Source organism: Pogona vitticeps, chromosome 1 (genome assembly GCF_051106095.1).
Source record: "Pogona vitticeps strain Pit_001003342236 chromosome 1, PviZW2.1, whole genome shotgun sequence".
NCBI classification, from domain to species: Eukaryota; Metazoa; Chordata; class Lepidosauria; order Squamata; family Agamidae; genus Pogona; species Pogona vitticeps.
In genome coordinates this window covers 245,537,176-245,561,455 of record NC_135783.1, presented here as the reverse complement: position 1 = coordinate 245,561,455, position 24,280 = coordinate 245,537,176, and the positions used below count along the sequence as shown (strand labels likewise).

Genomic DNA, 24,280 nt, shown 5'->3' with positions numbered 1-24,280 from the left:
TCACTTGGCATGATTTTGTAGAGTAAATCTCTGCCTGAAGTGTATATGGCATAGTTTTGTTCACCAAAAGAACTGAAGGACAAAAGTTGTTTTAGCAAGGGTGGGCAGAGTGCAGGCTGTGGTTTGCGTATGGCCCCCAGGCCATTTTTATAGCCTGAAGGATGTCACAGACATCTCTTATGTCTCTCAGTGTCAAAAAAATGAAAATTGTATATTTTTCCTCATTTCTGATGGCCCATAGGAGCACTAACCTTTGCTTGATTCAGATCTGTAGGGATTAACTCTCCACAAGTTCTAAAAAATGAAAACCAGAAATGGTCCTCTGTACAACTCCAGTTTTAATGGGGGGGGGCACGTTGGGCCATTTCCAGACCCCATCTGGTCCATGGCAAAGCCTATGGCAAAAATGTTTCCCCTCCACCTGCTCTACCAAAGTTGTCTGTTCTGGTCTGCAGATATACCAGAGGTGCTGGAGTTGTGTGGCATTGCTGTGCATTTATGTAAGTTCGTTGCCCTGATCTTTTCCTTCATTTCTTATGTATGCATTCAGGATACAGAGGTTCTCGACAACACTGTGTACCGTGACCGTGCTAATTTGGGTCGTAAGCGGGGTCATCGGGCACCAGCTACCCGGTCTGGAGGTGCTATTTCAGAGAGTGACAGGAATAGCTGGATGTTCAGAGATTCCACAGGTAAGATTGGATGTTGCAAGCTAAGTCTGGCATGTAGTTAGCATATAATCCTTTTCTTGAGTGTTACACACATCTTTTATGTGTGTGTCTTAGGATGTTTTATTCATATATTCCAGTCAGTTATGCAATTGGTGTGTAGCATCTTCCTTTTGAGGCTGTTCTTGTTATTATTAGTTAGATGCTCACTTTTCTTCACAAGGAGGTCTTGACCATCTTGCATGTGATTCATAGGTAGCCTGTTTTCCATACTGCTAAGATCAGATCCTCTTAATATATTCATATATGTTTATTTTAATAAAGCTTTACTAGTTGCAGCTGTATTGCCCTGTAAATTTTATTTATTTATTTATTTATTTCATTTATATCCCACCTATCTGGTCGTGTCAGGACCAGATAAATGTGGATGGTACTTAAACAGTGCAAAAAGATGGATCACTACTCCAGTTTAAGATCTGATACTGGGCAAACAAGATAGGAGGGGACAAAGTGGGTGACAGGTTGCTTGAGCTGTATCTGCTTAGACTTAGTTCCAGAGTCTGCCAGATGGCCCAAGTGCAGCCTGGCTAAACATATCAAATTTATTTGGCTGGAATTCCCCAAGTTATCTGTACTCACTATGTTCTAGGCACTGTGCTTTAGATTGTTTTTCATCCTTGGTAGTGGCATGAGTTGTGGGGTGTTGTGTAGCATTAGCACAGATTCTTCTTGATGTTTACTTTGCTATTTCTCTCTGTTCAGAGCCTAGAAGAGCTTCTGCAGCTTCTGATGAAGAAGTCCAGGAGGAGCCAAAGAGCAGGAAGTCACGGAGTTCTCCTTTGTCCAAGGGAGTTAAAGGACCACTCTTCCCAGGCCTCAGCCCCTCTGCATTGAAGGTAGATTCAAGTAGCAGGGTGAAATAGCCTGAAGAGTGAGACATTTAACCAGTATGTTAGTGTTGGTTTCATGATTCCTTAAGGGGAATTGTAATGTTCCACATAAACCTTCAAGTTGAAATCAAAGTATTGATCAAGGATGGAGGAAGGTTAGTATCTTTACCCCTTGACCTTAAGTGCAAAGACCAGGTAGGGGCAGGAATAAAGCCAGTAAATATCAGGGAGAAAATGCACAGGAGAGCTGTAGGCAATTGTTAGATGTTCTGCAATGTGCCTGCTTGTAATTTGTTTTCTTTGATTACAGGCCAAGTTGCGAGGGCGAAATCGCTCTGCTGAGGAAGGAGATCCACAAAGTGAGGCCAAGGATGCCCAAGTACAGCGCTCTAAATCCTGCAAGATTGGTGGGAAGCCTCTGGTACTTCCACCGAAGCCAGAGAAAACTGCAGGGTAGGTGTGTGGTGATACTGTAGAGGCCTTAAAACTGCATATCTGTGTGGGTGCTATATGTAGTGCAAGAGAAGAGTATGATGAATCTCCAGTAATTTTAACAAAACTGTGGTGGCACTCAACAACATTGTGTTGGATAAAAAAAGGATAAAAGTGATTTGCATTTATTAATGATATAAACTTATATTTATTAGTGATCTAAACTATAATGATCTCAATTATCCAAAGTGCCATTGCTTTTGTAGCTATAGTGGTACCACTACACCACTTTTTTCACAAGAAAAAAAGATACAAGGGCCCATCTGAAAATATCTACTTGGTTCTGAGACCACATTTGGGCCAGGGAAAGTGGGTAATTATCTTTTTCTTCTATATACTAAAGTGACCCCTTACTGCTTTTTAAACATTTTCTAATTCCTTAGATCAGAAACATCCTCACCCAATTGGCTGCAAGTGCTGAAACTGAAAAAGAAGAAGCCTTGAAATAAAACAAAGATGCAGGCAAGTGTCTCCTCTTGGACATCTGGCTTGAGTCTCACTTGTCAAACAGCATCTGATCCCTGATATTCATGCTTGAGAGCTGACCATTGCTTGCCAAGTGCAGTACATAACAGCAAATTGGCCACTTTGATTCTGCAGCTGCAAGAAAGGTTTGTGGGATTTGGCCCAGATGTAACTCAATATTCTCACTAAAGGAGAAAAGAAGTGCCTGTCACTCTTACTGGACCAAGCAGTTCAACCTCTATTGAAATTCTGCGCACAGTTGATGGGATTGGAAAGAATTGTAAGAAAGTTTGTTCCTTTCATTGCCAATACTCAACCCAATTTTCCCACCATGTGCCTCAATTCAGCTTTTGACTTCTTGTATTTGCATTGCATGTTTGAAATCATGCTTGTGCAAAACCTGTGATTTGGAGTAAATGTGTGATATATTGAGAGAGTTCCTGTGCTGCAATTGGCTGATCTAAGCTTTTTGGAAATTGGAATTATCATTCCAGTCACAATATTTCAACTATTTAGTCAGTGTCTCGGCGTTCGTCAAGCTGTTGCTAAAATATAGCTACTGGATGTGGGCTTATGGAATCAGTGTTCCCTCCTCTGCTTCCTACTACAGGTGTAGTTCTATCAATATAAACCCAGAATTGTCAGAGGAGGGAATTATCATGTTCAGGAAAAAACTGTTGTTCAGGACAAACAACTTGTGACCCTGCAGGTGCTTTTGTACTGCAGCTTTCATGATCCATTACTATGGGCTATGCTTGCAAGGACTGTTGTGAGTAGAGAAATATGTGGAGAACCACAAGTTACCCCTGCTGCAGTTAGTAGAACAGTGTGAATATATGGAAGCTGCTCTGGCAAACTCTTCTATATCAGTATGGCAAAACTTAGAGTAAGTTGGTCCTCTGATATCTTACATACAGTAGGTGATTGATCCTCCATGTTCCTGATGACCATGTTTTTGCCTGGCTATTTGAAACCCTACAGTCAGCAACAATAAAGGACACCTTAGGCTTATGCCATCAGCCAGAGGTCAAGTCACACAACATAACATGCCAGGCCTGTACATCTAGCTGTGATTTTTACATTTTTTTAAAAAATATTTTTTTTCTCTTTGTAGTATTTTAGTAGTTCAATAAAGGTATTACCCACCCAATTATAAACACAAGGTAATTTTTATGCCTGGCTTTTTATGTAAAGGAACTGTTCCAGTTAGATTATAGACCCACTGAAATAAATGGGACTTGTTAGTTGCCTCTTGCACAGTCCTGTTCATTTCAGTGAATCTACTCCAATTAGAACTACCATTAGAATTTGCCTTGTACCCTTATCAGTAAGATACAAAGTTGAATAGGGGATACTCAGAACAGGAGTCATTGTCAGTGAGCACTTTACACAGATACCTTTCTTGCCACTGGAAAATACATGGTATGAAATGACCCTGGGTGTGTAGCAGCTTGCTTCTTCATGAAATCCCCCCCCAGGGGGTAGTGCTATACATGATTTGCCATTTCTTTTGAGATAAGTGTGTTGTGAATGGAGTACATTTCACTCATCTGTAATTAAGATTTTATGCTGGCTATGAAGTCTATCTAATTAAAGAATTAATTAGGAGAAATGAAAGGAGATTGGTTCCTTGGGAATCCTAAAATGTGAGTTGAGCAAAGATTTGACAGAATCCACCACTATGCTGTTTGGACAAGTCATTCATGTGCTTCTGATTTGAAGCCAGGCAACAATGTTTAACTGTGTAGGTGGGATCCCTGCATTACAGCAAACAACCCTTACCACGTATTCTCTTGCAACCTTTGTAATTCCCTGTCATATTCTTTTTGTTGCAGATGTTGGTCTCCTGCTCTTGGGGCTTGACAACAGACGTTCCAGTGAGCTGTTCACGGGTGGGAGGTGGGATGGTGGGTTTGAAGCCAGAGTCCCCATCCAATTACATTGAGGGAGGTGGGGTGGGTGGGGGAGGTTGGGAGGGGAGAGGGAGGATAAGGCACATTTATGCACTTTGTATCACATTCACTCATGCATATGGCGGTCAGATTCTCTCTGCCACTGTTCTGGCTGTTTCCTTCTGCTTTGTTTTGCCATCTTATACCAAGTACAGTTTTATAATGTCTTTTTATTTTATTTTATTTTTAATCAGTCAAGGAACTTCATGCCAGCCACTTTTCTTTCACCCCTGTGTAGGGAGGGAAGACAAAGAGGTGAGGCCTTTGCTCTCTCTGCTGCCGTATAATGCATTTCAGACAAAAGAGGAAGGGATTTTTTACCCTTCTGTCACTTGAAATAAATAAAGGTTTCATGGTTATGAAAGCACTGTGGTTGTAGTGTGCTTGTGTGTGATCCTCTGATCTGTAACCAGAGCCAGGTCTTGTTACTTGGCAACAGGCTTCTGAGATGGGCAGACAACGTCAAGGGTTATAATGAAATGCTGGTGGAGAACAAACGTGATGTGCTTTTGAGGGGACAAATCACTGTAGCATTCTATATAGTTTCCTGTTCAAACTGATTTTTGTACTTGTTGGTATTGGAGTCCAGAATGAACGTCAGTATTATAATAAAGAATTTAGTTTTTTCACTCGCTTTCAATAGGGATCAACAATATTCATCAGATGGAACAATGAATGGCAATGAGAGAAGGTTGGAGTTATGACCAGCCCCTCCCTCCCATCCATATCTAAATTGCTGCTTTTAACACCAGGGAAACAATCTGGGCTGCATTAGCATTGCAGGGAGGCTAACCTTCCCCCCTCCTGCCCTCATCCTAATTGAAATGGTTCTCCTGCTGCTGCTGTTGCCTGGCCTTTTTCTCAATGAAAAAAAGACTACATCTCTGTATAGCAAACTGGACTGTGGATATAAATGGGTGAAAATCTCTGGAGTTTCGGGATTGTACAGAAAGTGACCAAGGAAAACATGCAGACCATAGGTTGCTGTTACATTCAGAAAGATGATTTTGTTTTCTTCCTTTCAACCCTGAGTAGCCTCTGAATTACTTAAATGTACATGCAGCACTTTGGAAAAATAGCAGATAGTTTACATAACATACGGTATGATGGGCTGGGCTGTTGGCTGAATCTGCCCTTGACTTGCTGGTGGATGTATTTGGAGGCCATGCAGAAGTTATGAAAGCTAGATTTGATCTGCAGGAGGATAAATATGCTGTGCCTCCTTTTCCCATCTTTTAAAAATGTACCTTTATATGCATATTCACACTAAAGCTGGTTTTCTTAGGTACCTCTTGAACCTTAGGAGGGGTTAATATCAGCAAGATCTTCCGCTGTTTAATACAGGTTCAGGGCTATAAGGAAGCACATTTATACCATACCAGTACATAACACTTGACCTTAAAATGCAATTGTATATGTATAGGCAAATGCTTCTTATTCCTGGATTGCAGCTATGCAAGTGCAGAGCTCCTTTTGAGCTCTATATTGGCACTCTTCTCTTAATGCCACTCTGCTTTTTGGGACCTTGATTGGATCTTCAGGCAAGAGGATCAGAGTAACAAAGGCGGAGGTAAGTTTTGTTATTTATTTATTTAAAACATGTATATGCCACCTTTCTCCTAAAGGATCCAAGGCAGTTTACAGTATTAAAAGAAAAGAATTTAAAAACCAATAATAAATCATTACAGTATTTAAAAAGCATTAAGTAAATATATTGAAACTCATAATAAGAGCAAGATTTAAAACACAAGTAAAATACACAATAAAATGATCCCTTAAAAAATCCCCTTGATGCGCCAGTCATTTAAAGGAAAGCTTGCCTGAAGAGGAAGCCTGGCCTCACATGAGAAGGAGTTCAAAAGTCTGGGAGCAGCAACAGAGAAGAGCCTCTCCTGCATCCCCACCAAACCACACCTGTGATGGTGTTGGGATTGAAAGAAAAGCCTTTCCTGATGATCTTAATACCTGATTAGGCCCATAAAGGGACATACAGTCTTTTAGATAGCTTGGACCCACACCATTCAGGGTTTTATAGGTTAAAACCAGCATTTTGAATTGTGCCCGGAAACAGTTTGGCAGCCAGTGGAGCTGTTGTGATAGGAGAGTTACATGTTCCCTCTAACCAGTCCTAGTCAACAGTCAGGTTGTATTTGGGACTTGCTGGAGTTTCGGAAAACTTTCCAAAGGCATTCCCATGTAAAGGGTGCTACAGTAATCCAAGACAGCTGTAACTAAGTTATGTGTCACTATGGCCAAATCAGACTTCTCAAGAAATGGGCATGGATGGCGCATCAATTTTAACTGTGAAAAGGTACTTCTGACCACCTCCAAGACCTGGGCAGCCGGGCTCAGAGACAAACCCAGGAGCAACCCTAAGCTGTGCAACTGTATTTTCTGAGGAAGTGTAACCCCTTTCGGCACAAACTGAATCCCTATTCCTTGATCTGCCTTTCAGCTGACCCAGGACTACCTTTGTCTTGCTGACGCACGTATCAGTGTATTTGCCCTCATCCAGTCCATTACTAACACCAGACACTGATCTAGAACTGAAACATCTTCCTTGGATTTAGATGGAAAAGAAAGATAGAATTGGATGCCATCTGCATACTGGTGACACCAAACTAAAACTCCCAGCAGTTTCATGTAGATGTTGAATAGCATACAGGACAAAGCAGTACCCTGGGGGACCCCACAAACCAACAACCAGGGCATTGAACAGGACTCCCCCAGCACCACCCTCTTGAGTTTTCCCCTCCAGGAAGGACTAAGTCCCATCCAAGAGAAATGGCCCAGAGGGATACCATGGTCAATGGTATTGAAAGCCACTGAGAGGTCCAGCAGAACCAACAGAGACACACTCCCTCCTCCGTCCAGTTCCCAGCATAAGTCATCAACCAAGGCAACCTGGAAATTGATCTAGATAATCCATTTTTTTCCAGGAATCCCTTGAGCTGAGGAGCCACAATGTGCTCTAACGCCTTGCCTAAGAATGGAACATTAGGGATTGGGTAGTAATTATTCAATACTGTGGGATCCAAAGACCGTTTGTTTTCAGCAGTGGTCTTTCTGCTGTCTCCTTCAAGCATTCTGGGATACTGCCCTGCTGCAAGGAGGCATTCACTGCTTCTCATCCCCTCTTGGGCAGTCCCTTACTGGTAGCTTTTATAAACCAGGAAGGGCAAGGGGTCCAGTTGACATATGGTAGCCTTCACCTCTCCAAGAATCCTGTCCACATCACCAGTCTCAAAAACTGAAACTTGCCTATTAACATAGGACAGGCAGGAGCCGTAGTTAGATCCACATAACCTGTATCAACTACAGCATCCCAAGTCAGAACGGATCTAAGTGATTTTGCCTGCAAAGTGTCATGGGATTTTTTTCACAGCAAACAACAGTTTGGTCGACATTCTCTTTGTGCAGACCAGCATGTAATAGGCCCTTGAGTACATGAAAGGATTTTGCCAGATGACACTGTGCAGATGCAATGGTGGCAGAAAAGGATGACTTTGTTGTCACGACTTCCATGGAAGAGACCTTTCAAGCCATGTTTGGTCAGATTGTTTCTGAGTTTTCTGCCGTCAACTGCTCTAGTCTCCATCCCACTCGTTTCACCACTAGCTCCTAAGTAAAGCAGTGATCGTGTCAACAGCCCTGGCCATTTCCCCACTCCGGAGGTCAACCATCGTTTCAACAGAATTGCCTGTCAAGGTGACAGGAAGCTCCCCAAGAGCCTGCAGGAAACCATTTGGATCCATCAGCCTTCTGGGGCGATCCATCTCAATTGTTAGCAGTGGTTAATTGAACAGAATATTGAACTTGGGCCCATAGAGTTGTAGGTTAAAAACAATTTAGTCAGTGCACTGAGGTGCAGAAATAACACCTATATGCCTTCCTTTGATTCAAGTGTCCCTAACATGATCTGGTTTTTAAAAGTTGTGCTGTAGTGTTGCCATTTCACATAGGTTGCAGGGTTTGCCTGAATCTATGTCTTGCTGCCACCAGAGGCCACTGTGACACTTGTTAAACTGGCAGCCAGTAAGTCTTGCTGTGGTTTTCAATGAGAAGCAAAGATCTTTGTTCATGTCAGCAGGAATCCAGGGGTTCTTCCAGAGTGGAAGGGTTAGCCAGCAGCACTCTCACTGCCCAGGGATGACTGAATGTGTTCACAATCCTCATATTCTTCCAGGAGGTGCTTTCTGTGTTCCTCAGCAAAGGTAACAAGAACAGGAGAAGGTAAAATCAGTTCTGTCATAGCAGTAGGGGGGGAAAAAAGACTAATCACAGCAGCACAAACTTGTGGTTGTAAATAGAATGGTTCCATCGATTACTGTACAGTATTTATTCTAGGCAACAAAGCATTGTAGCTCTATCAGGAACATGCAATGCTGATAGACTGTTCTCCATCTAGCCCAGTATTGTTGACTCTGATCAGCAGCACCTTTCCAAAGTTTCAGGAAAGACCTTCCTCGGCGCTTTTAAATTGCCAGAGATAGAACCTGGGATTTTCTGGAAGGCCAAGCATGCCCTACTACTGAGCTACAGCATATCAATGCTTCCATTGGAAGCTTTAGGATGAACATGATATACTGTGAACTAGGAATCAAGATTGCAGTGAATTCCATGAGTGGGGGCAACAAATTTGGGATGGAATGGAAGTGGGGTACCTGTAACCCACCATATATGCAATATTAGTTCCTGTCATCACATGACCAATAACAATGATGGCAATTATCCAACATGTGGACGGTCATGAGTTTCCAGTCTTTCATTGGGCTGTATAACAGAAGAGATTATGGAAGTCATTTCAAAATCCATATGTTTTAAAGAAAAAAAATGTGAGGAAGTTTAAAGCAACTGTGTCAAACCCAAATTTGATTGTAGTAGTTGGTTTGCCAAATTTAAATTGCGTGATTGCCTCAACATTTCCAGTAAGATTTTTTTAAAAGTCTCACATTGGCCAACTTCCATGAGCAGGATTTTCTTTTTGTCCCAATCATCTTTTGAAGAGACTTGGGCAAATCAAATACGGTTGCAATTTTGCACATCACCTCCATGTCAAATTATAATTCTAGAAATAATGCAAAGCAGCTGGTTTTCACAACACTAACTAAAATAGATGCTTCTTATATTGAAATTCTTAAAGGTTTTCAAATGCATCTCATGTAAAACCACACTTTCATCATTTTGGGATCTAAAACTTATCTTAACGGATTCCTTTAAAATGGTACATCACAATGAATTATCCTTTCCTCGTCCATGAGACTGGGTCCTGTCCACTCGCATAGGTGGATTACAGCGGAATCTGCACATATCCCCCCTTCTATCAGCTTTAGTGCCACAACCCTGCCCAGCTGGTATGGGCAATGATCTGCCATGCTGGGAGTTGCAGTCTTACTTACTTGGTGAGTGTGCCGGCTTGGACTAGGAATGACCATCCGGGACCACCTTTAGAGAGGCCCCAACATTGCCATATCTTGCCATTGAAAAATGGACTTCAATTGGCTTATGTAGCTGTGTGACAGCCAACCTTTGAGGTCATGTCGCAAGTCAAGTCAGTTGTATGAGATGAGGTGGTAAATTTGTACCTACATTCCATTATGCTATGTAGCAGACAGAGTTGCATAGTTCTGCAAGCCAAACAGGATTGGGGGGCTGATGGTGGTGTAGCCAAGCTTTTGAAGCCATTCTGTTCCTAACCCAGGTGTGCCAGAAACCTGCTGTACCACTTGTTCCACTCATAATCAGGTTTTGCCATTTATATGGATAAAATAGTTAACTTAGCAAAAGATGGCTGGATTTGAAAAAGGGGGGGGGGGCACTTTTTGTCGGAGTCCTAATAGTAATTCAGGTCAGTAGAGTGTATGACTGTGATCTTGGAAATTATACATTCAGATGAGGAAGTGTGCCTGCTAAGGAAAATATTACTGAGTCATTTCTGAAATCCCTCTGAAGATCTTGGAGTGATTTGATATTAAAGTAGTGAAGTGGTTTGGTGACTGAAAATCCTCAATAACTGCACCCTGTGCCACCTCTACCACCTATGCCATAATTCCTTTAATCCCTGCATGGTTTTACAGTTGTGCTAACCTTCCAGATGCCACTGATTTATTTTAGGCAAATCTCTAGCAACCACCTCCTGCCTCTAGGGCAGAAACATGTCACATAGATTCTTGTCTGAAGGGCCGTCCAGTCTGTCCACTTTAAAGAGAAGAGCTGTGAGAAGGGGGATCATTGTCTTAAAATTGGCCATCAACAGTACCTGGACAGCAGACTGGGAAGGTAGAGAGGTCACCTCATTGCAGTCATGCGTTGCTATGATGAGATGCACTGCATTTCTATGTCAAATGTAGTAACTATTTTTAAATCTGCTTTGGTAAATGTAAGACACATGCAAATTTAATGCACACCTCTAATGTGTTTCCTCTTTGGTTAATGTACAAGGTGGCAATCCTAAGTGGGGAATGTGAAAAGCACTGCAGAGATTCAGCATAGATGTCCTTTTTCATGATTTCAGTAACATGGATTTATTTCCCCTCCTCACCAGCACTATATTTTCATTCAGGATTCATGTCTGAGCACTACAGTCATCTTCAGTTTAAACACCAGAGATTGCAGCTAGTTGCATGATGCACTTGTACACATAGAAACATGATGTACTTAGGAATTATGCTTACTTGCAGTACTGTTCTCATTACTGGAAACTGGAAGCAATAGAGAGCTTTTCTAAGTAAATAATCTATTTATATCCTGCTCTTCTGCTACCCAAAGGGCACATATAGTGATCTGAGAGAATAAGAAACAGACAGAGACAACATTAAGAATACTACCATAAATAAACTAAAATGCCACAGAAGTTACATTACTGTAGTTTACAACAGAACGGCCAGCTATGTCTTGTTTAAAGGAGTAACCTCTCATTAAAATTGTGTTACTGATCAGACCATTATTAAATCACAATATTTTTATTGTCTGGCTTGTTTAAAAACAACTAGTTGTAAGTACATTTTCTAAATTGAATTGAACTTCATTGGCAAGCTATTGTACTTCCCACTGTGCTTCAGTTGCTGCCATATGGCATTTTTTCCTGGGATGGAGATGAAATAAGCTCTGGGAAAATGCTGTGGCTCTTGCACGCTCATTTCAACTGTTACGGTTGCTATATGGAATTATGGTGATGTGAGTATCACAAAAAACTAATGATTATTGTGTTTAAGATACCTGGTGACACACAGCACATGTTGCTCTGCCTTAGCCTCTGCCATTGTAGCTTCTTTTCAGCTTCCGAAATGATGTAGAAGTGGCACTTATGGAAACAGCACACACACACACATGTGGAAGTTACAATTCACAAAGTAAGTAATTTTAAGGATTCTCTGTGCCACCTCTTCACAACATTGCATGGCCAATGGCCTCCTGAGTTTCACTTCCCATTCAGACTTTTGTGCCTAGAAGTTTTAGTGAATATAGAAAGTTCCACAAAGTGAAATGTGGTTATGACATGTTGGGCTAGCTTGCCCTGAAATGCCTTTACAGTACAATGGTTGTGCTCCAGATGGAAAGAGATGCTACCTCCCTTACTCTCTGTTGGATGAGGTTGTTCGGTATCCAAGCGGAGATTCTCTGTTGTTTACATCCCCTCATTGTTACAGTAAGGCAAGCTATAAATATTTGCTTACTGTATCTTGGGTCCAGCACCCATTTCTTCTTTTCCTGCCTTCCCTTCCTGTCTCCATTCCATTTCCTTCCTCCACCATATCTGGCAGGCAACTTTTCCGCCATCAAGATGTACTTGCAACTGGGAAACTTACTTTTGAAAGTAATCATGGTTATAATTCTAGGCACAAAATGAAAATTTCTGATGGGGGCAATCTGTTGCAGCAAAGTCAACAGGGTCTTGTGGTATTTTATGGACTGGCAAATTTTATTTGACATTTGACTTTTGTGAACTGCAGCCCATTGGATTAAATGGCTTCAGCCCACAAACGCTTTAATATTTTCCTGTTTCTCAATAGTAAATTAGTTACTTTTTGGCATTAGAAAGAAAGAACCCTAGTGGTATAGACCAATGGTTCCCAGTCTTAAGTAACCCAGGTGTTTCTGGACTGCATCTCCCAGAAATGCCAGCTAGTACAACTGGTAGTGGAGGTTTCTGGGAACTGCAGTCACAAGAACACCTGGAATACCCAAGGTTGGGAGCCACTGGTATAAATGATCGAAATGGGACTTAACAGCAAACATGGGATTTAACACAATTCCTGTCCAGACTGCTGTCTAGACCTGGTGCTTCCCCAAGCAAACTTGGCCATGGAGTAATGCTTAGGTGGAAATAATAAAAAGTGAGGGGGAAGAGAGGGGAGCTAAGGCAGGATGAGAAGATGGTCTCATCCTGAGGCATCACCAGCTTCCTTAGTCAAATGCCACCTGGCTCTCCAGCCGTTCAGCTGTCTCTACCGGCCCAACAATCACAGAATGGGCCCAGGGAGAGGTGCCAGGATGGGGTGAGTGGAAATTTGAGCTCTTGGATGCTGGTAAAGAGCAAAGGAGAAAGAAAAAAAAAGACTTCTAATTTGTCAACCTGAAAGACAAGCAAAGGAATTCTCTGCCACTGCGCTAAATGTCACCTTTGCAACAAAACACAGCAAATTGCATAGTAACTTATACGTACTTGCAACTAGTTACTTCCAAGCTGTAGCAGAATCAGAGATACAATTGCCAGATATGTGGAGGAAAGATTCCTGCAGCATTTTAATACACCTCAGCAGATAAAATTCTACCTCACCATTGAATAGCAGCCTGGTACTCCACAGAAGTTTCAAATGCTGGGGCTTGTGAACACAAACAGAATGGAAAGAGGAGGAGAGGAGAAGAGAAAGGGCCATACATTCACTGCAGGATGATAGTCACTCAGGCAATTTCGGCAATTTTCACATCAAAAAATTGTATTTGCTGATCCAGTTGTTTTTCTACTTGGTAATGGGTCCAATTGTCCCATCACAAGTTTGAACGAGCAATTTAGAGGTGGAAGTCACTCTTTACAGAGGTCTCATTTTAAAAAAAAATGTTTCTGGAACAGGGATTGCAGCCGTCAGTTGCTCAGGTGTCAGACACAATTATGACACATTTTTAAAGTCTTTTAAAATAGGATGAGATTGTTAGCGCTTGCTCAGCTCCCCCATCAATCTTCTTCACTCTCAAGACATGCCTAGGCTAGCCTCCTCTTTTGCATTTCGAAGGGGGAAGGCCTCTGGGGATTGGATGGATGCAATTAATCTGAGAAGCATTTGGAATGGACACGTCTCCTGGTTTCTTTTTAATGTTAACCTTGAGATTGTAAATGATGGTACATAAGAGGGAAGGAAGGTGATCTCTGTGCTAGGCTTTCTGCATTTAAGATTTTTCAAGAGCAAAATGAGCATCTTGAACAGTACTTGCAACAAGCAAGCAATTTTCAGGATTTGCTGTTGGAAAGATGAGATACTGGGCATGAGAGATGGCATTAAAAAGGGATGAGACGAGCAACTGATAAATGAGACTTATCCATGATTACTAGTTATGATGGCTCTGTGAAGCCTCCAGTTCAGGAACAGTATGCTTCTGGCCATTATTTGTTAGCCAGTTGGGGGAAGACAAGGAGATGCCTATTGCTCTCATCTTCACCTTTTGACCTTCTATTAGATTGGTGAAGGAAAACATGACACTGAATTAGGTGGATCTTCAGTCTGGTCCAGCACAGCCTTCTTACATTATTATGCAAGACGGAGCCAGTGCAGGCCAGTTCTAAATGCATTCTCTGTGAGCAGCTTCCATGAAGAAGCAAATTCTAGAGGGGTAATACTCTTAATCTGTTGTAGCAAAAACAAGAGCTTTGTGACTTTTGAAAGACCAACACACTCCTGATGGCGTAATTTTGTAAATTATAGTCTATTTCAGCAGAAGCAATCATTATTTCTGATATGCTACCACTTTCAAAAGAACTTGCATGTCGAAGACTTTCAGTAGGTTGGTGTGTGGGTTGGGGGATGTAATTGTGTGGGTGCTGACATGCAAGGATGTTTGTGTGCTGGGGTCTATGTATGCATTATTAATACTGAGGGCTGTATCACTCCAGCTGAATTTCCTACAGTCTGAAATGGAACCTATAGCTCCATATGTTAATCTTATGAGAAAAGCCCTATGTAGGTTTAAAACATTTTTACCCCACCTTTCTCCTTAAAAGGGCCCAAGGTGACTTATATTATTAAAGATAATATTAAAGCTAACAACAGTTAGTATACACATACTAAAAAGTATCAAACAATTACTGTACAAAAAGACATAAGCAACACCAAAACACATTCAATGCAGTAAGGAAAGCCTGTCCTAAGAGAAAGAAATGTATGCATGCATGCATGCATTCACAGCACTATTCTGGACGGTTAACAATATTATAATAAAACATCTTAAATAGAATTAACATTAAAATCAAGTCCTGAATCAAATCACAAATACCACTGAAAGTAGAAGAGGCATATTACTTAAATGTGCGAACAGAACAGAAGGTGGATTGCACAGAAGCACTTTATTTATAAAGAAAAGTCTTCAGAAGCCTTTGAATGTTAGGAGAGTGGGGGGGGGGCAGGCACTTTCACTGGCAGCTGGCTCCATCGTGTGGGTGCCAGCACAAAGAGGGCCCAGCTCCTTGTGGCTAACTTCCTGACGTCCCTTGAAGTGGCCACCCAGAGGAGCAAGGCCTGGGAGGATCTGGTGAGGCAAGTAGTTAACCTTGGGGAAAGACACACTGGCAAGTTTCTTTTAGCTAGCTTGGACCAAAGGCATTTAGGGCTTTTATAAGTTAAAAAACCAACACTTTGAATCGTGCCCAGAAATGGATCGGCAACCATTCTTGGAGAGAGGTCTGATCTGGCCATGGTGACACATGCGTCAGTTACATCCTGGGTAGATTACAATCTGGGGTGTAATGGAGGGTTATGAGATCTGTGTAACCAGCCCCAGTCAGTAATCTGGCTCCTGTGTTTTGGGCCCTCTGAAGTTTCCAGATTTTCCAGAGGCAGCCCCACATAGAGTGCATTGCAATAATCTAGCCGGGATGCAACTAAGGCATGTATCACTGTGGCCAGATCAAACCTCTCCAGGAATGGGTGCAGCTGGCACACTGGTTTTAATTGTGCAAAGGCACTCCTGGCTACTGCTAAAACCTGGGCATCCAGGCTCAGAGATGAATCCGACCACCTTCTTTTCTCTTCATTTAATGTCCAGTCTGGAGAACTCAAAATTTTGCCCACTCATCTGCCTGACTGCATCTGTAGTCAATGTTAGTGGTGTTTTGGCAAAGTTTGGTGTGAGTAAATTGTTGTGTGGCCTTAATTTAAAACAGTAATTAAATTTCTTCTTATGCAGCAGACGAAATGGTTCAGCCAGGAATCCACCGAACAGACTGAACCTAGTCTCCCTGAGTAGACCATCCCTCGTTTGCTAGTTCACCTCAAGTTATTTGTTTCAATACATTCACCCAGAAATTCTGGTAAATTAGAAGAACAAACATTTCCATTTACTTAGAGTTCTTATATAAAACCAAACATCACATTTTATGGAAACGTTAACTTGTTACATTACTGAACTTACCTGGTTAATTTACTTCATTATTAACTAACTGGTTACATTGCTGACAGAATACTTCACTCATCACTTCTGACTCTGTAATTAACACTTACAATACACTAACTAAACCCTGAAAAAAGGTGGGAAAAGAACTCTGAGGCAAAGACGGACGTATGCTGCTGAGTTTACTGGCAGCAACCACAGTCCAGAAAAGTCCCTCCCAGCTAAAAACTACCTCAAAGGCATTAATAATGGGGGTGCAATACGTATATCCAACAGATGCAAGGGTTCAAAGTACTCTCCAAATCAAGAACGGTAGGTGATAACTGAATGATGATCAAGGCCTGGACTGATATATTAGGGTCTGAAAGGTCTGGCTTCCCAATTGCAACAGATTTTTTAATGTGATTAGGGAAAATCACTTGCTTGTCTAAGACATGTCTAAGTTCCCAATCTGTCCATGCAAACGTCTCCTGAGGAGACACTGTGAAAGCCAGTATGGTACACAGTAGCATGATGGTAAATTTGAAAGTGCAGATACTCATCACGACAGTTCCCAAAGCTACTTTGCCTCATAAAAATTGAGTCCAAAAATGCAAGCAGCTGCATTGGTTCTTCTCAATAATTGATATGTTGAGATGATTAAGTCTTTTGTAAAGTGAATGGCTCTTAATTATTCATTCAAGTCCCAAAATACATCCAAATGCTTCGTGTTACTGCAGTTAGAGTGAGGATTACAGCGACATTCAGAGGGAACAGGGAAGCTTGAGGGGTGTGGTGGGTGAATTCATAGTCCCCACTACTCAGAATGTCCTGGAGCCTGGATACTGCACGCTCTGGGTCTGCCATATTACTAGTGGTGGAGTGATTGGAATGTTGGATTAGGTCCAACTCTCTGAAGTTAGGAAACTCGCTGGGTGATTTTGAATTGGTGATTCTATCTCCTTATTTGGCACCTCAGCATTTTTGTAAGGAAATCATTACACGCTGTAGAGGTGCTTGGGGAAAGGCAAATCATATTCAAGATAGTGTGGAAATTCTGGGGATGTCTTAACTAGTGGAGAAGTTAAACGGTTGAGAGCATAGAGCTCCAGACCTGAATGGCCTTGTAGCTATGCTGGTGGCATCACAGCACATACACCCTAGCTGTTATAAACACAGGAAAATGGACGAGGACCAGAACAGCCATCAGTATTTATCAGGCAGAGCAGCAAAGCACAAAGAAGTGATAATGAAATCAGCACATCAAAGGCCAAAGGCGTCTCTGGTCAGCAGGGCTGCCATTATGGTCGGCACAGAAGCCAAATTCTAATCCAATAAGCCATATATTTTTCAAAAGCAGATAAAACTCCCACCAGCCATCTAGATCTAGCTGATTGTATCTGCTGCTTTCATAGCGAGGGGGAGAGTCTGAATTTAACCAATAGATTTAGGGAGATCTGCTATGTCAGGATGCATATACCATGAGTTCGTTAACATAGACCTCCTATATGATCATCTGGCAAATGAGACAGTAAGAGCTGGTATTTTGCCCTATAAATTTTTTAGAGTTTCGTGCAACTGAACCTGTCTTGAAACTCCTATATATATCTGTATTCATCTCACTCTAAGACTGCCATTTAAAAAAAAACACAGGGCATCCTGTCTGGATTGCTGATTCATAGATGCTATAATTTTAAGAGGGTTGTCATTTTACCTTCTCTCTTGAAGCTGTGATCCCACACGAGAGAGGGAGTCCATCTGTGCTCCTGCCCCACTTCAGCATGCACATATCTCATATTGATACGAGGATGAAAGTTTCAACATGACATTTTGGATTCCATAGGAAGATGATGTGCATTTTGTCATACATGGTTAGTGCCTGTTGTGTGTAATGGAAGTGTGTACATGCAAAAGCACATTGACAAGACAGAATGGCGAGAGTTCAACTGGCATTGGAGAACCTTAAAGCAGCAAAATTAATGCCCAGATGAGCCCAAAAGAATCTGATGATAATTGCTGGATAGTGGCTTAGGTATGGTTGGGGGCTCAATTCCCCCCCTGTGCCTCCTTGACAGGGATGGCCTCGATGATCCACAGGGTCCCCTCCAGCTCTGCAGTTCTAAGATGATGGTGGTAGTGGTGGTGGTGGTGGTTAGATTTCGTGGCTGCTTTTTAAAGGAACAGACTAAAGTATTCCAGTTCAAATAAAGACTTGCTTCAGTGTTTGCTTGCTTGGTTTAAAATATGTTTGAGCATAAAGATACAACACTGGTAGTGATCTTGGAGGCTCAGAACAAGGAAGTCAGTTTAAAGTCTATAGAATTTTCAGGTTGGTGATGCCCATTATCGCCTTCAAATGTTGTGTCTATGTAGCTCTTTGTACATTACCTTTGAAACTTCTGTCCACTGTATTCTACTCACCAATCCAGGAATATCCCAGAACCCTCTCCCCGTGTCCAACATGTCATCTTTCTCCATTAGGTGTTTGCTGGGAATCCAAGTAGTGCCTGTCATCTTCATTAACCTGTCCTTATTCTTCCCAAGGCATGGCAAAATGTATTTAAATATTCCACTTGATCTTCTGTGGGCACAGATTGACTTGCTCCGGTTATGCAGACAAGACTTTTATTGGCCACCTTCTGCCTGGCTCTGCTCTGTTTGCATGCACAAACAGCACAGCTTTTTGATATGGAAGTCTTAGAGTGAGGTGAATATGAGTAAGGTAAAAAGGTTCCCCTTGACAATTTTTGTCCAGTCGTGTTTGACTCTGGGGGGCGGTGCTCATCCCCATTTCCAAGCCATAGAACCAGCGTTTTGTCCGAAGACAATCTTCCGTGGTCACATGGCCAGTGCGACTTAGACACGGAACGCTGTTACCTTCCCACCGAGGTGGTCCTTATTTATCTACTTGCATTTGCATGCTTTCGAACCGCCAGGTTGGCGGGAGCTGGGAAAAGCGACGGGCGCTCACTCCGTTGCGTGGATTCGATCTTACGACTGCTTGATCTTCTGACCCTGCAGCACAGGCTTCTGCGGTTTAGCAAGAAGTTTCAGCAGGATTAACTGAAAGTGGATGTGACCGTAGTGATCCTGCAACTGAACAAAGCTGGCAGATAAACTAGGCAAGATTGATTTGACTTAACAAGGCATCTGTGAACTGTGGCTTTATGATTATCTCCACCTTTGCCCCCCACCCCAATCACAGTTGGTCTTAAGTTGCCTTCCTTTCCTTGCTCAGGGGTGCAAGGGTGAGAATATCTGTATGGTGTGTTTGTAAGTGGGTGGATCCCAGTGACAGATGGAGCTGCCCAGCACCACAGGGGTCAGTTTATCTAATTCACAGAAGGATGTTGAGTGAAAGCAAGGGGAGGGGTGGGAAAGGGGGCTGGGGATATCAAGACAAGTTAAAAGGAAGGAACTGCTACATCTGATTGTATGCTGGGTGTGTGAGTGAGAGAGACAGAGAGATGACACAGAAACCAACCAAGGCATTGGCCAGATCTGCCGAAAGCTTGTGAAGAGAGAACAAAAGGAGAGAGGCAAATGAGCTGAGAGACCGGGAGTGTTTTCCTCCCAGCAACAAGGAAGGAACTTTGACAACGTGGATCCAGATCAGGGAAGGATTATACAAAATCAGAGGAGAAGCTCTTCTTATCCAGAACCCATTCTCCTCTTCTTTCTCAAGCAGGCATGGAGTTTGACAATGACACAGACAGCCACTCAGCCACTGAGGAATGTGACTACGGTGAGTGGAGTTCCTCAAAGATCCTAATTCCCTCCATCTACTTGCTTGTTTTCTTCCTAGGCACTACTGGCAATGGCCTAGTGCTGTGGACCATTTTCCGGGGAGGCCAGGAGAAAAGGCGATCTGCGGATACATTCATTGCCAATCTGGCAGTGGCTGACTTGACCTTTGTCATTACCTTACCACTCTGGTCTACCTATGCCATCTTAGACTACCATTGGCCCTTTGGCTCTTTTGCCTGCAAACTCAGCAGCTATCTGGTCTTTGTCAACATGTATGCCAGCGTCTTCTGCCTCACAGGGCTCAGCTTTGACCGCTATTTGGCCATCGTCCGCCCCATCGCAAATGCCAAACTGAGGTCGAAGGCCAGTGGACTTCTGGTGACTATTACCCTTTGGGCCATGGCAGCCCTCCTGGCTTTACCAGCCATGATCTTTCGGAGTGCAGGAGTGCTCAACCCTGAATACGACAAAGTGACATGCTTCATGGATTTCTCCAGTGTGGCCACCAACGAGACAGAGGCTGCCTGGGAAACATGGCTGGGCTTGTCCTCCACCCTGATGGGCTTCGTGGTGCCTTTTGCTATCATGTTGACCTGCTACTTCTTTATTGCCCGCACCATTGCTGGCCACTTCCGAAAGGAGCACAGCGAAGGGCTGAGGAAGAGGAAGCGCCTGCTGACAATTATCATTGTCCTGGTGGCCACATTTGCAGCCTGCTGGCTGCCCCTCCATCTGGTGAAAACCATCTATATGCTGATGGACTGGGAGGTGATGCCGTTATCCTGCAGCTTCCACGCCTTTCTTAGCAACGTTCACCCTTACTGCAGCTGCCTGGCCTATGTCAACAGCTGCCTCAACCCTTTCCTCTACGCCTTCTTTGACCCTCGCTTCCGACAGGCCTGTGCTGCTGTCCTCTGTTGCACCACAGGGCATTTTGCAGGAGCTAGTGGAGATAAGTCAGCTAGTTACTCCTCTGGCCACAGCCAGAACCATCCAGGGAAAGGACTGGACCCACAGCGGGAGAAACAGGGTTTCCCAACCCAGGAGACTTTGCTTCGTGGGTAAATGTGGGATGAGAAGATCAAGCAATTATGATGGACGTTATATATAATGAGCATCCCTTTCTTTCATTTTGTATCTTCTCCTATCATTTTAACTCTTCTATAGTCCAATGTCTTATGCTTTTTTTTTCATTTTTTTAAAAAAACTACCTTGCATCTTTCCATTCCCTCCTTCCTTTGCGTCTGCTCTGCTGGGTTACTCATTCTAATGTTGTCACCTGGCCTCTTTTAATGAGGAATGTCCTGTAGTGATAGGATAAATCAGGCTCCTTAAAAACATATAGAGCCACTCTTTTCACTTTGTATCTTAAAAATACAGAATATGTTAGTGCTGAAGCACATCTCTTCCATACAATTGCTATGTCTACTGCCCCTGAAGATTTCCAAGTGTGTTGGACTGGATGGAGTGATGGCTAGGACTCAGGAGACCTGAGTTTGAATCCCTGCTCAGCCATGGAAACTCATGGTGTATCTGCCCTAGTAAAACCAGGTAAAACCCCTCCTTAAATATCTCACTTACCTTGAAAGCCTTGTTAGGGTTGCTATAAGTCAGTTCTTGCTTGACAGCAGAAAACAATTGCCTCTGAGAAATTTTAACTTAGTTGCCCCCTAGCCTTCTGTTTCTCCTCTATGCAATAAGAAAAGAGGGCAACGTATTGCATGCATGGGGGTCTGTGTGCACACTTTAATATTGTGTGACATTCCTATAACGGGGCAGGAAAGGATGGAGGCAGGTAAGGGACAACCAGTTCTCCTTGGAGATGAAATGTATTATATTCTGTTCAGGAACACATACTATACACACTTATCTCATTCAACTTAAGTCAAATCCTGAACTGCCATGTCATCCACAATTTATAGAATCGGGAACAGCAGGTATCAGTTAGAAATGAGGAACCCGGAGCTCTCCAGATGTTCAGATCCTATCGGTCCTGGCCAGAAGGTCCAATAATCACAGATGATGGGAGCTGTACTTCAACAACATCTGCAGAGCAATGCATTCCACTCTCCCTTGATATATGCATATAACCATGTTCAGTGTCACATGTAACTACAGTAATTTAACCAAAACTATTTCCTATTGCTGAGTGGTGGTCTTTTCGAGCTAGAACTAATGAGGACATTTGTGTACCCACACCAAGGGCTGCATTCTTCTTGTTATGATCAGCTCCAGCTGTTCTGTACTTTTAAGGGTCAGACATGATGTCACAGCCGCAGCATGAAATCCTTTTAAATAGCTAGCACAAGGACTAGCATTACTGACATAAGACTTGGGTCTTCTATGAACCAGTTTATAGGAGAAATATGCCTCACAACATTCTCTGAAAACAATTATAAAATTGTGCATCTCTTTGTTGTTTTCTCTCCCTATCTCTGTTTCCTTTTTTAACCCCCTCCTACTTTTTTTATTGCCAGCCAAATACTATGAGAAGTTAAATGGGTGATTTAAAAGCAGTATCTTCTTGGTTCTTATGTTACATGATTCATTTTTAATGTCCTTTTCCCAGAAATCACTGGGAGCTGGTTTCTCCCAGAATGTTAGAACATGTGTACAGCACTTCCCTTTTATAATTAATAGAAAGAAAAGTGATAAAATGCCACCACACTTCTGCAGACAGTACAGAGTTGCCCTTTAAAGGATTGGGTGGATCCAAACTGAAACTTGCACATGATTTTTTAATGTTTATTCACAAGAGTAATACAGTAAGCCGCATAGCAAAAATAATGTGAGCTTTTCTTATCAGTGATACTATGGAATCTTTCTGTTGGCAAATATTTTGTATGTGGAAATGCTTCTTTGTAAAAAGTGCATACTCTGTTAATATTAACAAAGGCGCCTGGAAAAATGCTTGACCAAAACACAAACACAGAAAACCAAACAAAAAACTAGAGTCTTCTTGCAATTATATTTTTGTGTCTGGAAGTTTTTTTAAAAAAATGTCATTGTTAAAATAAATTTCTGGAGCTTTGTTATATAGCACTCTTAGAACTGCAGAGCTAGAAGGGACCCTGTGGATCATCAGGTCCAGCCCCCATGAAGAAGGCACAGTGGGGAATCAAACGCCCAGCCTCTGGCTCTACCTAGACCACCAAGTTATCCAGTTATGTAAAACTGTTGCTGAGTTTTTAAGGGTTAGGCAAATAGTGGAAACCAAGAAATGGCTTTAAATTTTCTTTATGTGGGGAGAAAAACTGCAGTGTGTAAATATTTTTATAATTGTCTTATTGAAACAAACATACGTACCCCTCCAACTCCCTCACTAAACCTAAATCTATTTCCCATCTAGTAATACCTTCAATTTCAGGATTCCCCTGTTTTCTAATTGTAGAACAATTAGTCCATAAAATGTGTATAGTCTACGTAATTGCTGTCTTTATGCAGTATAGGTGTGTCTGTTTAATTTTACACAAATGAAAACCAAGCACTACTGATCATGTATTAAACATTGCTGAGTAGACAGCTTTTGTGCTGGAGGGAGGATGCTATTGACTGTGGTCCAGTTATGCCATTTGACATAACCTAATGGAAAGGTCCTCCTGGATTTTGCAATTTTCTGGATTACACAATCAAGAGGCTAAAATGTTTGAACACTCCCCCAAGAAAACTTTTCCAGAAAACTAGCATGTTAGAGAGAACAGTAGACTAAAGCCTCCTTCCTGGCATGCTGGTTTTCCAGTTATAAAGTAAGCTTTTAGATGGATGGATTCAGATGCAAACCCATGACTGCAACCTGAAATGGTGCAATGGAATCTTTACCACTTGATTCTGCTGAATATATAAAATGCTTCTAGTGACTACCTCGTTCTTCCTATTATAGCAGAATACACTATAGACATAGCAGTATGCTGGAAGTTGAGAAGAATTGTTGCAACTGTTAGCACTTTCATTCATTTGGGACCAGAAGCAGGCCAGATTGTTATGGATTGGGTCCTGATACATTGGGCAGAAGTAATGCAATGATCCAATGTTCCAAGACACGACAGTAATCTCCATAGGACACTGATGTTGTTCTCTTATTCTAGGTTCCTTAGTTGAGCAAAATTTTGAAACAGTCAGCTAAAAAAAGACCAAGAGCTGGAAATAAAATTAGGAATTGAGAGTAGGTAAACAATGTCAACCTCAGTGATCTTTGCTGAGATGAATTCTAAGAAATGGAAGGAGGGAGGAAAAATGACAGCCTTCAGTGTAACTTTCCGTTTTCTGGCCTCACTGCCAGCCTTGACAAGGTTGCCAGATCAGCTGCTTCTCATTCCCTGTGGTTTCAAGACCAAGTCAAAGAAGGCAGGTCCTTGTGTAACTATTACAAGATGGTGTTTGTGTGCAAGACAGACCAAGTGGATTTCCTACCCTACTTCCTAAACACATATTACTTGCACAGCACACACAGTGGTTGGGAGTGGGGTGGAGGTAGGTGCCTAGCCAC

General features: G+C 42.3%; 2 protein-coding genes across 6 annotated transcripts in view; both read left to right on the top strand.

Moving 5' to 3' along the window:
• The window catches only part of TNKS1BP1 (tankyrase 1 binding protein 1), a 29,574-nt gene extending 24,740 nt beyond the window's left edge, over positions 1-4,834 (top strand). For all 5 annotated transcript variants that reach the window (XM_020792244.3, XM_020792243.3, XM_020792241.3 and 2 more), the window contains exons 8-12: positions 551-692; positions 1,431-1,564; positions 1,869-2,011; positions 2,434-2,512; positions 4,351-4,834. In XM_020792244.3, the coding sequence (XP_020647903.3) occupies positions 551-692; positions 1,431-1,564; positions 1,869-2,011; positions 2,434-2,494 (480 nt within the window). In that variant the 3' untranslated portion in view covers positions 2,495-2,512; positions 4,351-4,834. The remainder of the gene's footprint in view (positions 1-550; positions 693-1,430; positions 1,565-1,868; positions 2,012-2,433; positions 2,513-4,350) is intronic.
• Positions 4,835-18,128: 13,294 nt separating this feature from the next.
• On the top strand, positions 18,129-22,764 carry APLNR (apelin receptor). The gene has a single exon (XM_020792257.3). It carries the CDS (start codon positions 19,738-19,740, stop codon positions 20,857-20,859), a length of 1,122 nt encoding a protein of 373 aa, XP_020647916.2. The 5' UTR covers positions 18,129-19,737; the 3' UTR covers positions 20,860-22,764.
• The last annotated feature ends 1,516 nt before the right edge of the window (positions 22,765-24,280 follow it).

Excerpts from the sequence above, each read along its gene's own strand:
- APLNR (XM_020792257.3), top strand. The coding sequence starts at position 19,738 with ATGGAGTTTGACAATGACACAGACAGCCACTCAGCCACTGAGGAATGT.